The 14,378-nt window shown below is 34.0% G+C and overlaps 1 protein-coding gene across 1 annotated transcript; it reads right to left on the bottom strand.

The window, feature by feature from the left end:
* Positions 1–4,269: 4,269 nt before the first annotated feature.
* On the bottom strand, positions 4,270–8,851 carry LOC112513118 (15-cis-zeta-carotene isomerase, chloroplastic). The gene is made up of 4 exons (XM_025119269.1): positions 8,377–8,851; positions 6,366–6,512; positions 5,420–5,629; positions 4,270–4,784 (listed from the first exon to the last, which is right to left on the bottom strand). Exons 1-4 carry the CDS (start codon positions 8,785–8,787, stop codon positions 4,449–4,451), a joined length of 1,104 nt encoding a protein of 367 aa, XP_024975037.1. The 5' UTR covers positions 8,788–8,851; the 3' UTR covers positions 4,270–4,448.
* Positions 8,852–14,378: the final 5,527 nt, after the last annotated feature.

Here is a 14,378-nt window from a genome sequence, read left to right as displayed (position 1 = left end):
ATATATATCATGTTTTAGTTTGGGTTGCCATTTGTTGGGCAAACGTTATAATTGTTTTGGAAACGTCCCATTTACAGCCGTTATGCTGTCAAAATTGACTTGCAATATTTTTTAAACTATATATAGGATGAGTATTCAACTGGTATCAGCCAAAGATACGGCGATGATCCCTCAACCTATCCATTAGTTGATAAAGAGTTGTGGGAKCAAGCGGTTGGGGGAAGCAAGAAAGGCCGTTTATTTGGGTTTGGATACAACCAAGATCCCAATTGTGTCTTGACCGGGGACTTTCCGGAAGTTGGTTCATTGTCTTCAGATAAGCACGTATGTGTCTYTTTTCTTTTGATGATGTTTATCGACTTAGCTTATAATTCATATTAAAYATTATAACGTTTTATTTATTTTATAGGAAATTCAAACCTTAAAGACCTAACTTAGAGACTTACAGAAACAAAGTCAGCGCCAACGGATGGCGGAGGAGGAGCGACGTTTGGCGGAGGAGGAGCGATGGCGGGCGGCGGAGGAGCGACAGCGGGCGGCGGCGGAGGAGCTACAGCGGGCGGCGGAGGAGGAGCGACGTTTGGCGGAGGAGGAGCGATGGCGGGCGGCGGAGGAGCGACAGCGGGCGGCGGAGGAGGAGCGACGTTTGGTGGAGGAAGAGCGATGGCGGGCGGCGGAGGAGCGACGACGACAGAGGGAGGAGGAACAGGATAGACGACTTCAAGATATGGCTGCTTTGTTTACACAGCTCAGTCAATCTCAACATTTCCCCCCGCCACCATAATGAATATTGTCTTTTGCCTTTAAACAATTTAGTTTTGTTTATAACAATTTAGTTTTTGTTTGGTTGAAATAATTGTAGTTTCACTTTAATGGATGATATTAAGTTCGATTTCACCTTTTTATTTTCAGTTTTAATATTGTACAGATTTGCAGTTTTTAAATACAGGTTTTAAATATTAATTTTAAAATAAATCTAAAATATTATTATATATATATATATATATATATATATTTCTGGCGGACCAAATCCGCCGGTATTTTTTAAAAAAATAATTATTATTTTTAAAATATTAATTCTTTAAAGAAAATATTTAATATATATTATTCCGGTGGATTTATCCGCCAGTATTTTTTTTAAAAATAATTCTTTTTTTAAATATTAATTTTTTAAAGAAAATATTTAATATATATATATTATTCATCCGCCGGTATTTAAAAAAAATTAATTCTTTTTTAAAATATTATTTTCTTTTCCAAAAATATTTCCGGTGAGACAAGTTTCCGGCGGATTTCCGGCGAGAAATTCCGCCGGAAACGTGGAAAATCCGCCGGAAAAAAAATCACCGGCGCCCCTTTTTCCGGCGGCCAAATCCGCCGGAAGCGGCCAAATCCGCCGGAAATTCCTTTTTCCGGCGGATTTGGCCGCCGGGAAAAGTGGGTTTTTTGGTAGTGTTTAATTTTGCATTATAATTTATATTTTTTTAGCATTTGGTTGGTTTTGATTACAAACATTGTTATAGATTTCAAAAAATGTCATCCAAGATAAGACAATCCTATGAGTCAAACCCTCATGAATTGACACAAATGCATCATATCCATCTTTCTTATACAACACAATTTGTTTAAATATTTCAACCTCTCACCAATGTGAGATAACTAAAACTCAACCATAATTCAGTATTTGAGAATACTCGATTCTCATGATGTCACCTCAATATCACAAGGTTTTCCTTCCTTTTATATACAACGATATTGATTGATTTTATATAATAAGATTTATTTTGTAAAAAATAGGGTTATCCAAATAAGATAACCTTATGAGTCAAAGCCTCATTAGTTGACACAATAAATCCCATCATTATTTATTATACATATCTTCTTATTCCAATATTTCAATATCTCACAAATATTGAATATCTCAAACTCAACCATAATTCACCAACACCTCAATACTAAATTCTCATGATGCCACCTCATTCTCTCTTGATTATTCCTTTAATTGGCACCGTACGTGGTGACAAAATTTGTTTCTTTAAAATCATGTAACAAAATTAAGATGAAATGTGATCCGCTAATTTACTTATAATGAAAATGCAAAGTAGAATAATTAAAATATTTCGTTTAGAGTGTGGGCCAAAAAACCAAACCCATGCACTCGCATGGTTCCACTTTATCATATTCTCACCAATTTAGATAACCAAATTCAATACCAATAAAATAATTATTAATACTCAAATCTCACAATACCATATAATCACCTTAGTTCTTATTATATTATATTGATGATATTTGATATTGAGATATATTGATATATTAATGGTATATATAAATTAATTTTTGTATGGACTAACTTTTTAAGAGGGTTGACCAAAATAAACCAACTCCATGACTTCAAAGAGTCAGTTAAAATGAACCAATAATATGAGTTAGAGAATCAATTAAAGGGAGTCAACCATATGAGTTGTCACAAAAGCATCTCAATCTCTTTTTATATACATATTAATTGTCAATTTTTTATCTCTTCATCAATGTGGATAAACAAAATTCAACCACAAATTAAGGAATTAATATTACTCAATTATTTGGGTGTAACATCAATATTGTGGTTTTTACTTCTATATTTTAATTTGTTTCCAAATATGTTTTGCATGATACTTTAATTATATGTTTTGCACTATAATTTTACTATTTGGTTGGTTTTCATTCCAACTATGTTTATAGATTTCAAAGCATTCATCACTCATTTATATATCCATCATATTATTGCAAACCATCATCTCTCCTCCAATGGGAATGTTGAAACTCAACCTTATTTCAAGACGATTGATATTTTCTTAAATGAATAATTCGTTTTCAATTTTGTGTTTGCTTGATATTTTAACTGTGTTTTGCACAATAATTTATTTTCAACTTCGTGTTTTGCATGATATTTTAACTGTATTTTGCAATAAAATTTTATAAATTTCATATCTTCCATCACTTTTTTATATATCTATTATCTTTTTCCAAACTATCATTTTTCCACTAATGTATGAGATTATGAAAGTCAATCTTCTTTCAAAATTTGAGTAATATAAAAATCTCATGCTTCCAAATCATATCATTCTTGGTTTCACTTTTAATGTATATATATATATATATATATAGATTTATATTGAACCTAATGATTAAGTTTTATATAAAAAGGTAACTTTTCAAATGTTGGAGGACAACATAACTCATATAGTCAAATCAATCTTTTTGTTTTCAATATTTCACTTTAATTCTAAATTTGGAGCCAAGTGTAATATATATAGCCGGCCAACATTGTTAACTTTCTAGCTTTCTTAACTTTTTAATATATTTACACAACTACAGCTTCCAACACTTTTTTTAATTTTTTTTATCAATGTGGTATAACTCAAAATCAATCATATTTCAAGATTTGAGGAATACTTAAGCTTCATTTTACCTAGTCATAATCCTTGGTTTCTCATTTTGCCAAGTCATAAATTTTGGGTGGAAATCATTTTAAAATAAATGAAAAGAAAAACTAATATAAAATAAACTTTATCATTAAACTTGGGTTTTAGCAATTTACCCAAATACCATTTCATAATTTTTATGATCACCAATCAACCATTCATATACACATCTTCATTTTTCATCTTGTCATCAACGGGGATAACCTAAACAACATTAATTTTCAATCTTCTCACGAAAGCAAACCTTTAAAAAAATCAAAATTAAGAAATATTAGATAAATAGTAATGGAGGTCTCTCACTGATCCACCTTTTAACTTTGCAATATATATATATATATATATATATATATATATATATATTGATGATTGATGATCATTTGTATTGAAACTAATGATTAAGCTCTATTAAAAAACTTAACTATTTACTCTAAATTTAGAGGAGAAACATGACTCATATAGTCAAATAACTTTTTAATTTCCAGCATTTCAATTTAATCCAAAGCTTGGAGGGAAGCATAACAACATTGTTAACTTTCTAGCATCCTTAAGCTTATAATATATATCTATAATACCTTATAAATCAAATTTGAAAAAAGTCTTAAAAACAACTTTAAATGCATGAGGTACAACCTTTTGATGCACAAAGTCCTAAAAACAACTTTTAGTGCACTTTGTACTACTAATTTATGCACTATGTTATCACAAGTTAACAAGCACACTTTACAACATGGTAAAGCATGCACCCTTCCTCAAATTTCTTACTACAAATTTAGCTTCAATCAAGGTGACTTTTCAAGTTTTAAGGGAAATATTGATGCTCTCAAGGTGTTATTCCAGCTCTGTAACAAATGATTTTCCTATGAACATGTTGATTATAAAGAAGCTAACAAACTGATGTCACTATTAGTATACGTGTTGACCATCTTATATTTCACCTCAAAATAGGTATTCAGTGTTGGGTACAAAGATCTGAAGTCTAAACTACCAATGAAGCCTGAAACTAGCAGCCTGCATCAGTGGATGAGCAAAGTAGGCTCCTAGAGTTAATCCAGTAATGGTTAGATATGGTAACCTTATGAACTCCTTGTAATAATCTTTCGGCAATTTTTGACGACCGTCAAGGATGGCTGCAAACGGAAGGATGCTTGTTCGACTCTTTACAACCTCAAAGGCTTCACCGTATCTAATCGCCAACCTCCTATCTCCATTCCAAGCACCAAACAGATGGTGCCCGATTAGCCCAACTGATGCTGCTACGGCTACAGAGTTACCAATCCAGATTGTGTGAGCCACACACCACATCACCTGTCCAACCAACTGAAACGTTGACACAAAAATACATGGTTAGGATATATGTGGAACCCCTTCTGAATCTCTCTCTAAAAAAGCCCTTATAGAGAGTTTGGAGGTTGCTGTATGTATGTATATATATATATATATATACTATATTATAAAGCATTTGACAAAAACTCTTAAAAACCACTTTTTATGTGTAAAGTACTGTTTATTAATGCATATTACTTAAAACTCAAGATTGCAAGTAGATTGTGCGTAAGTACTCAAGATTTTGCACAACAAGGGGACCATGAAGAGGTGGCACGTCCCGGTGTATGGCTCCCATAGGTCTCCCTGCCTCTAGAACGGAGGTGAAAGAGTGTGTCGAGTCCCTAGATGTAGGAGACAGTAGACCCCATCTCTGATACCATGTTAGGATATGTGAAACCCCTTTGACGAGTGTGTCAACTCCTTACATGTAGTAGACACCGGCTCTGATACCATGTTAGGAATTAGGATATGTGGAACCCCTATGAATCTCTATCTAAAAGAGCCCTTATAAAAAGGGGAGGATCCTACATATTACAGATATGATGGTCCGTGTCTAGCTGATTTGGGACTCCAACACACACATCAATAAAATATTTGGCTATAGAACATTTTGAAGTAACAAGTACCTGTGGATGCCTGGTGATTCTCATGATTCCACTTTCCCAGAGGTGCATCTTAGGCTTATCGACAGCTGCTACCTCTAACAAATTAAAGGTTGATGGATAGAGAAAGAAGAAGGAAACGAAATTAGTGACCCACAGTAGATGATGCAACACCGGAACATTCTGTAGCTGCCATAACTGAGCACCATCATATCTATGGTTGATGAAATACACCTAAATCACAACTCTTCAATGTCATTAACACATTAAAACAGTCACGTGGAAAACATTGATGATAAATAACACATGACAACCGCAATCAACCAACTTTCAGGCTAATGACATAATCCTAAAATGAGTTGAAATTTCAGAATTCCGTAAAGCATAAGTACCTTCAGATTGCTTATAGCTATGGAAATGTAATGCTTTAAATTTCACTCCTTCCATCTAAATATAAATGCAACAATTTTCCTTTTTGGTTGTTACAAAATAAATGCAACATTTCCCTTGAGTACGTTTCAATCAAAATATTTTGTTGCCTGTTAGTAATCATTATAAAACATAGGTTACATTGATGCTGATCTACAACAAAATTCCTCTATTTTGTCCTTACTGAGAGGCATTTTAGTTATTTAACTAATAATCAAACACTTCTATTAAACTATGTGTAAAGTCATGTTGCATTTCTTTTCCAAAGGATGAAGTATTTATACATGGGATTCAGAAAATAGTTTAATCATACCTGAATTGGTGTAATTGACGTGATTACAAGAAATGCTTGATGACATATGATAAAGGCCATGAAGGCAGGATTCAACTACTTATAAGTGCTGGTATTAGCACCATTTTAGTTGATTCTTGCACTCCATAACACAGAAGAGCATACAAAAAAGGGGTGAAATTTATCAAGTGAACTAGTGTGGTGCCCTTATTTATAAAGCAGAGCCTATCTATAACAATGAGAGCTCACAATTGTACTAACGGCCAGCGGAAGAGACGTTCCAGCAAATAACACGCGAAAAGCACGCTCTCCAATCAGTTTTTCGCCTGGGTCTCTAAGACTAGCCAAGCCACTATGTACAACGGCAAAAATAAGCGTAAGCAGGAACATTGCAACCTGTGAGCCGAAGTCAAAAGAAGTCTTAGGACACGTAAAAAACCAAGGTAAACAAATGAACAACATTCAACCACGAATCTTTAAATCAGTATTGGACCTATGATAGCTTAGCACTCTAATGTGCATAATGGAAGTTTAAACTAAAAATATGAATAGATTGCCTACAATTATTAGACGTTAGACATATAATTGGCAGGAGATGGTATATACTTTATAATCAAGCATTAGCAATTTTTACAGTGGAGATCCTTCCTAGATTCTTCACATGGACCAATCTCAATTGGTATATTAAAAATCCTAAATTCTAACTTCTAAGTGACTCAGAGAGACAAGTACACAAAAGGGAACTTTACTATTGACTGTAAGGATTGTATATGTCCTAACCTAATGTTGTCCTTAAAAAAGAAGTTAGAACAAAACCTAATGCATTTTGTCTTGCCATCCTAAGTAATGCCATCAACCCTAGTGCTATAGCAACTTGCAACTTGCAACTTGCAGCGTTATTTATGTTTTTATTAAGAAAAGTTGAATGTAGAGGTGCATATTTATGCCAACATTATCTTTCTTGTAAGCATTCGCTCTACTCTTTAGGGGAGAGGTCAAGTCTATCTACATCCCACCCACCCCCTTGACCCACTTCCAGATGGTATATACCGCGCTTGTTGGTTTGGTTTTTATTATCTTTCTTGTAACTGTGCAGGGTACAGTCGAGGTAAATTCAGGATCAGCCTTTCTATTAGAAATCTTACAGCAGTGAAGTTCCTTTATCAAATAATTCACCAAAAAAGGAAACCAGATGGGATATGAAATGAGACCATACCATTCACATGGTCAACTGCTAGGACAAGTCACAACTTAAAAATGAAAAACAACATATTGGTACCCACAAGAGCCTTATGGCTGTTCATGAGAAGCCTAAGAGACATGAGATGTCCAGAAGTAGGGGTCTGTTGGTTGTAAACACCATTGTTTTTCCTCTAAATGCCCTCTTCTCAAAAGCCTAGTACAACATGTTGAAATTTGAAGGAGACTTGGGAGGCTAAACATGAAGTCTTCTAGAGGCTATCAAACAATTTCCACGAGCACAAATGCAAACATATTATTGAGAACACTAAATATAACCCATCATGTATGTAAAAGATACATCAAAGGCACCCATGTAAATAATATAGCAAATTGACCCGAGTGGCAGTGTCCACTTAACAGCAAGTATAATTGCCGAGTGAACTTTGAGTTGAGGCAGAAGGGCATAAGGTCCTCTAGAAAACCCAGTCACAGATTAAGAAGGTTATGCATATGGGATTGCACGGAAGAGGCTAAAAGGATGTGCAGCTTTCTAAGCAACAGGAGCATACGACTTCCGGATTATTACCCCCACAAACAAAAATCTTGCAAGCGAACTGTTTGAAGACATTGGATCATATGTAGACACTAAGATCCCTTGGAGAAAGCAACACCTAAAGCATAACAGTTGATTGCCCTACCATGTTTCTGTGAATGCCCAAAGATTCTACAAATTTCAAACTTAATCATTGTGCATTATCTTTAGAAGACAATCTCAGGCAATAAGATAGCTAAGACACCAGATTAAAAGAGTTTGTACTGTATCTCATATGTGACTTAAATAAGTTGCATTATTCAATTCCAAACTGGGTTTGGATTTCAATCAACAGCTATCACATGTCAACCATTTATCATTAATACGCACAAATTCAATGAAATTCTTTATCCGATTTCAATTAACTAGATGTGGAGGCCTAAAAACTGTCAAATTTGCTTGTATAAGAAATTCATACACCAACAGGTATAATATCTAAACTCGATCGTGTATCAGTTCAACAAAAATAAAGATACGAAAACTAACCTCGGGGCTGTCAGAAACGCTCGAAACAGAATCGATGAAAACTTTACCAAATCCAGTAGAATTGTCAAGCCAAGCAACATCAAGAATGAAAAGCACAACCCCCAAAACCCCAGTGAAGTAAATCCAAGAAGTAATTTTTTGCTTCGCTAAGTCGAAATTTGCTGAATCCTCCCCCACCAGAACATCCTTGGAAACACTCGTATCGGATTCTCCGACAACAAATACCCTGCGGCTTTTCCTCAAACAGTTTGAAGGCAGTAATTGGGTGTCCTTCAAAAAACCTATATTAGAATAACTGTTAATGGGTGTTACGGTACGATTGAGTTTGGGATTGCAGAAGATGAACTTGGGACGTCCGGGAAACTGGGAAATGCTAGAGAAGGAATTAGAAAGGAGAATTGAGCTGGCCATTTGTCTGCGTTTTCACTTTTCGGGTGTGTGCTATTGTATTTGTAAGTGTTCTATATCCAAGAAAAAGGGTATCTTGACGGAGTTTGTCCTGTTGGTTCGGTTTTTGGCCATTTTGGAGCGAAGTGAAATGTGACAAGGTGACGGCCAATCTTAACGATATTATTCTTTTTGGGAAATTGATTTAAATAAACATTTTTTAATATTTAAGTCGGTCTTTAAATCATTTCCCACATTTAAGTTGGTGTGTAGACCATTTACTTTTTGGGTTGTGCTTTTCATTCTTGAAGATACGGTTTGCAATGGTGATGGTAGGGTCCGTAATATTATCAGATCCGCAATTGCAACGGCCAGGTCTGTAATTACGACAGAAAACTGGTTGAATTTGAATTTTTTATCTTTTAGGTAATATTGCGGACCTGAATATTATGAAACTAATGACATTTTGATAAATCCGATAAAGAAATGGTTAGAATACCAATTTAAATGTGAAAAATAGTCATGGAATCAAGTATCGAGTATTTATATACAAAAGTATTTGGTTATTGAGGAAAAATCAATATATCTAATTCTAGGTCTTTTTAAAATTGAGTTAATTGTGAAAAATATCACGAGACAAAAAAGATTATAAATTTTATTTTTAGACGTTTTGTCGTATATAGGTTTATATGTATTTGACATAAAACTTGATGGATTTGAACATGTACAAAGCATGGGTTTTCTAGGTATGGATCTAGGCTTAGGCCTTTTCAACCTCGTTATCAGTAAGTAAAAAAAAAAAAGGCTCAACTATGTCAGGCCCGATTTAGGCTTTCAATCTAAAAAGTCTTAGTCCTGAGCCTCCAAGCTCGTTATCGATGTGCAAAAAAAAATTGGGCTTTTTTGGCTCAGACCAAGCTTAAGGGTTGAAAAAGAGCATGGCCATGTTTTTTTTTTCAAACTTAGCGGCTTTTTCAAGCTAGACCTAAGTTAAAGGTGATCATTTGCGAGCCTGGGCCGGGCTGGCCCTAACTTGTTTTTTTGTCTAACGGACCTAATATTATAAACTCAAACCCTGTTTTTCGTGTTTGGCAATTTGCCATTGTCTGCCCTATAAATGGATTGGGCTTACCCACGAGTTAAAAGGCCTAAAATTAACTCTTATAAATCTATAAACTTGATCACTAGCAATTAAATAACAAATGTGGAACCAAAAAGTAAAGGAAAAACACCGTTGAAATTAAAATTTTAAGCAACCAAATTGACCATCGATAGTGTAACTATATATCGATACAAATAAGGAGTTTTTGCCAAAAAAATAAAAATAAGGAAATCAATGAGAATATGAGATACCAACGATAAGTAGCGACGGGAAAATTAGAGAGTTTGAAACACCCAACTTGTAATCGAGAGTTTGGAATGAACGAGAAGCAACAATGAATCATCAATCATACTATCATAGGGTAATCGACGTCGCGACGAGATGAACAGGGGAGTTTGAATTTTGCAATGAGCGAGGAGCAACAATGAAATGAATGAACCATACGGCAATCAGAGTAAACAAATAACCACTTAGACTTTCGGGTTCTCAAGAATAATCAAAGAGCCTAAGCTCTCATCCTATAACTTTAATAATTTAATTTTAAAATATATTAGTATAATTTTAATTAATGATTAAAAAATATTAATTATAAATATAAAACGAGCCGGGCATGCATGTCCATATTTATTTTTGCATTTCCTATGTCCGCCCATTAATTTTAACGAATAAACCCGGACTCGTCCATTTTCTCGATAATGGTTGTCCAAGCCCGTATTTCTAGCGGGCTGAATGGGTCGAGTCTAACGGGTCGTCCTAACCATGAACAACTCTAACCTAAGCCCACATATGCCCCTAAACTTTGACGAGATTGGGCTTTCAGATTTGGTCCCGACTGAAAAACCATGCCTAGACCAAACCCCAGGTTTGGATTTTTTTTGTGCATCTCTAACTCTGAACATTATTTATTAATGCACCTTAGATTTGGCATCAAACTCTTATCGTTTTGTATATGGCGTTATCTTTTAGTTGTAGGATGTTGATAAACAAATGGGCCTTTTTTTCAAATTGGAAGTCATAACTTATTTGGACAACCTCTAGTACTTATGTGTAGACACTTGTATAAACACAAAAACCAAAACATTTTAGAAGCGTTATCGTATTGTTTTGTCGGATGTTATTATATAATTTCTGAAATTGAAATATTAGTTCAAGATTTTGATCGTGGAGATGGTAATATTCTTACCTTTGTATAAAAGGGTCAAGTTCAAGTCCCTTTATGGTCAAGTTCGTTGTTATTAGCTTAGATTTTGATTTTTTTTTATATCTCTGGTGTTGTTAAAAATATATGTAGACAGAACTCGAATATGAGTATCTTCTATGCAGGGACAAAGAACTAACCAGTAGATCTGTATTAATATTGAAAAAAAAATTTAGATATTTTGTTTATAGTTAAATTGTGTCACCATTTGAAAAATAATTTGGGTCCACCTGTGCATCAAACACGACATAAATCTCAAGATTTTATATGGGTGTTGCGATCATTTATAGTTGGGTATGAAGGCTCGAAAAGAGGAAAGGGGAGAGGGTGGCCGATTTTTTTTTAGTTGGAATTTGTTGTAGAAGCTAGAAAGATAAGATCTGTGATCCTAAACAATCTGACTGGTAACAAATTTGCTAATATTGAGAGAGTGAGAGAAAAAGGTACTCTTTCAGATTCGGAGAACTAAGATAGTTCTTCAGATGTTAAAGCCGGTTTTGCCTAAAAAAAAACTATTACATAGAAGTTATTTCAAAACGGGTGAGTAACAATGAATGACAAAGGGTGACCTTTTATAGCCATCATTGCATTAATTGTCATTGTCCAACTTTAAAGTGTGTTTTCATCTGAGTTAATGATCCATGCATGTTTGTACTCTTCATTTCAGCCTTTGTGGTTGATGTCACACTTGTTATCGTATCCCATCATTTTATATGTCTAGGGAACAGTAAAGGAAGTATATCACGAATAAAATAGTGTTAAGAATTTACTTTGGCTGATATGTTGTGCATGTTCCTGTACCAGGATGAGTGTTGGAAAATTTGGTGAGCCAAACTTGTTGGACAAGTTTGCACTCCAAATTCTAACTTGCCAGTAGTAATATTTGTCAAACTAGTATTTGACTTTATCTTGTATTGATCTTCTTTTTGGATAATGACAAACTAATTCGCTTTAGTGATGGTCTTGACCTCATTTCAACTAGTCTTCAATTTTGTTGAAGGTTTTTCGTTCTTGAATCAATACAGATGGTTAAAATACTTTCACAAGTAAAAATCCTATCTTTTTCTATTACGAAATATAAGTTATAGATGGGATTTCCAGCTATAAAATATTTATGATGTTGATTCATTAAATTCTAATATGACTTAGTATAAAATGTGGGTTCTTGAAACTCAAGATTAAATGATCAAGAAGTATGTCGATCGAATTATCCTAATTGGAATATCCAAAACAAAAGATTTTGATCTCACAATCTATGTAAGTTCAGGATCAGATGAATGTTCAACATCCAAAACCTTAAGCTTAGGGGCTGTTTGGTAGTTGTTGAATGGTTTGGTGCAGAATGATTAAGTGGTCAGAATGATTAAGTGGCTTTCATGATATAATGCAACATAAAATATAATTGTTTGATAATTGTTTACAATGATATTAGCGTACTTAATGGTTAAGGGAGACACATGATACAAAATCATTTAGAGGGTTTTGGAACCATTTAGATGCATACTTTTTCTTGCCAAACAAGATTCACCTCTTAATGAAACTATTCATAAATAAACAAACAACCCCTTAGGTTCAGATGTTAACCTTTTGGTGTTATATCTGATGGATGTGGTTGATTGGATATTCTTATTGTAAGACAAGTGTATAAGAATTTTTAAGTGTTTGATTGGATGCTAAATGTATTATTTACAAATCTGATGGTTGAGACCAACACCAAAAGCATGCATATAAACATAATATCCAAGACACACATTTCAGTGATAGGGTAGACTCGATTCCATCGGATGTGACAGAACACAAAAGTAAGTCATATCTCTATGTTAATGAGCCACACTATGGATCAATGGTCATCAAATTCAACCACCCACAACCTATACGTTGCATTAGGACCCCCGATGATCCTAGACATACCCGTTCACTAGAATTACATCATATGGTTAATAGCCAATGTTCGACTCCATTAGCCTGCACTACAATGCCCCCGATGACCCACTATCTATTTCTAGCAACAACACTGGAATAACCATCCCATTTTAAATCAACAAATATACTCTTATACCTATGGTTCAATTGCGTTACAATATAAATTACATGACTCCAAATTGAATGACCAAAGCACTCAAAACATGTAATTTCCCAAATAAATATGCACTAAATGCAAAACACGTCTAAAGCTCAACATTGAGCAAATTTAAACCAGTCAAATATCCCCAAAACTCACTTAAGTTAAAATAAACCAGTAAACTCCATAACTTACTTGAGTGTACCAAAAGTCAATATAAACCAATAGAATATCAATACCCAACATTTATACAACTTACGTCCCAAAGTTTAGATATCTTTATTATTAACTCAAAGGTTGGGCAAAATCTCAAAAATGCATCTAAAGAGTTTAATATATCTCATAACCCAAAGTACCACAAAATCCAACACAACTCAATTAACGCAACAAACTCACTTAGACTGGACCCTTAAGTATTAAGTCTCAAAATACACCATGACTTCAAAGGAACATTTCGTAATTGTTGACACCAAAAATGCGTCCAACAACTCAATCCTATGTATTATCAAAAGATTTTGTAAAATCAATATACCAAAAGTGCATTAACATAAAATTACCCCCATATGAGTAATAATTTATCAAAATCCACACACTCTGATTTATTATCAAAATATCCAAAAAAAATCCAAAGATATGCATTTTATAAGATTTTACAAAACCAAATCTGCAAAAATGTATTTTTATCAAGTAACCAATAGCATTTGATAAATCTTAAGGAAAACACTTTAAAGAATTTAAAATATACATTTTTGGCATGTACAAGTTTTCATAAAACAACTTAGGGGTCGTTTACCAAACACTTACTCGATAAACATTTATCAGTAAAATTTAATACTATCATTGACTTACCAGGTAAGATTTTAGTTCACCAAAACGGTATCGTATGGAACAATTTACCCGGTAAGCGCTTACCATGGTAAGAGTCGTCGCCCTTTCTTACCGGGTAAGACTATTGTTCCTTGTCTCGTTCTTACCGAATAAGATTCTTGGTCCTTACCATATACATTAGTAATATAATGTGACTTGATATTCACTTACCCGAATAAACGTTTAGTAAATGGCCCCTTAAACAAGTTTTGTTGGCGTTCGAGATCGATTTAAACTTGAGAATTATTTAACTCGTTTTTGAATATCAGTTAAGTATTTTTTTCAACATATTATTTAAAGAAAAGGTGAAAAAATACGAATAGGAGAAAAATCAATTAGGTCAAGCGTATATTCTTTCTTTCTTACATAAAAGTACCATCAGACAC

Source organism: Cynara cardunculus (genome assembly GCF_001531365.2).
Source record: "Cynara cardunculus var. scolymus isolate 2C chromosome LG 1, CcrdV1, whole genome shotgun sequence".
Taxonomy (NCBI): Eukaryota; Viridiplantae; Streptophyta; class Magnoliopsida; order Asterales; family Asteraceae; genus Cynara; species Cynara cardunculus.
This window is presented reverse-complemented; position numbering and strand designations above follow the sequence as displayed.

Excerpts from the sequence above, each read along its gene's own strand:
- LOC112513118 (XM_025119269.1), bottom strand. The coding sequence starts at position 8,787 with ATGGCCAGCTCAATTCTCCTTTCTAATTCCTTCTCTAGCATTTCCCAG. Across the intron at positions 6,513-8,376 it reads GCGTTTCTGACAGCCCCGAG|GTTGCAATGTTCCTGCTTAC; the intron begins GTTAGTTTTCGT and ends TTCGGCTCACAG. Across the intron at positions 5,630-6,365 it reads CGCTGGCCGTTAGTACAATT|GTGTATTTCATCAACCATAG; the intron begins GTGAGCTCTCAT and ends GTTGTGATTTAG.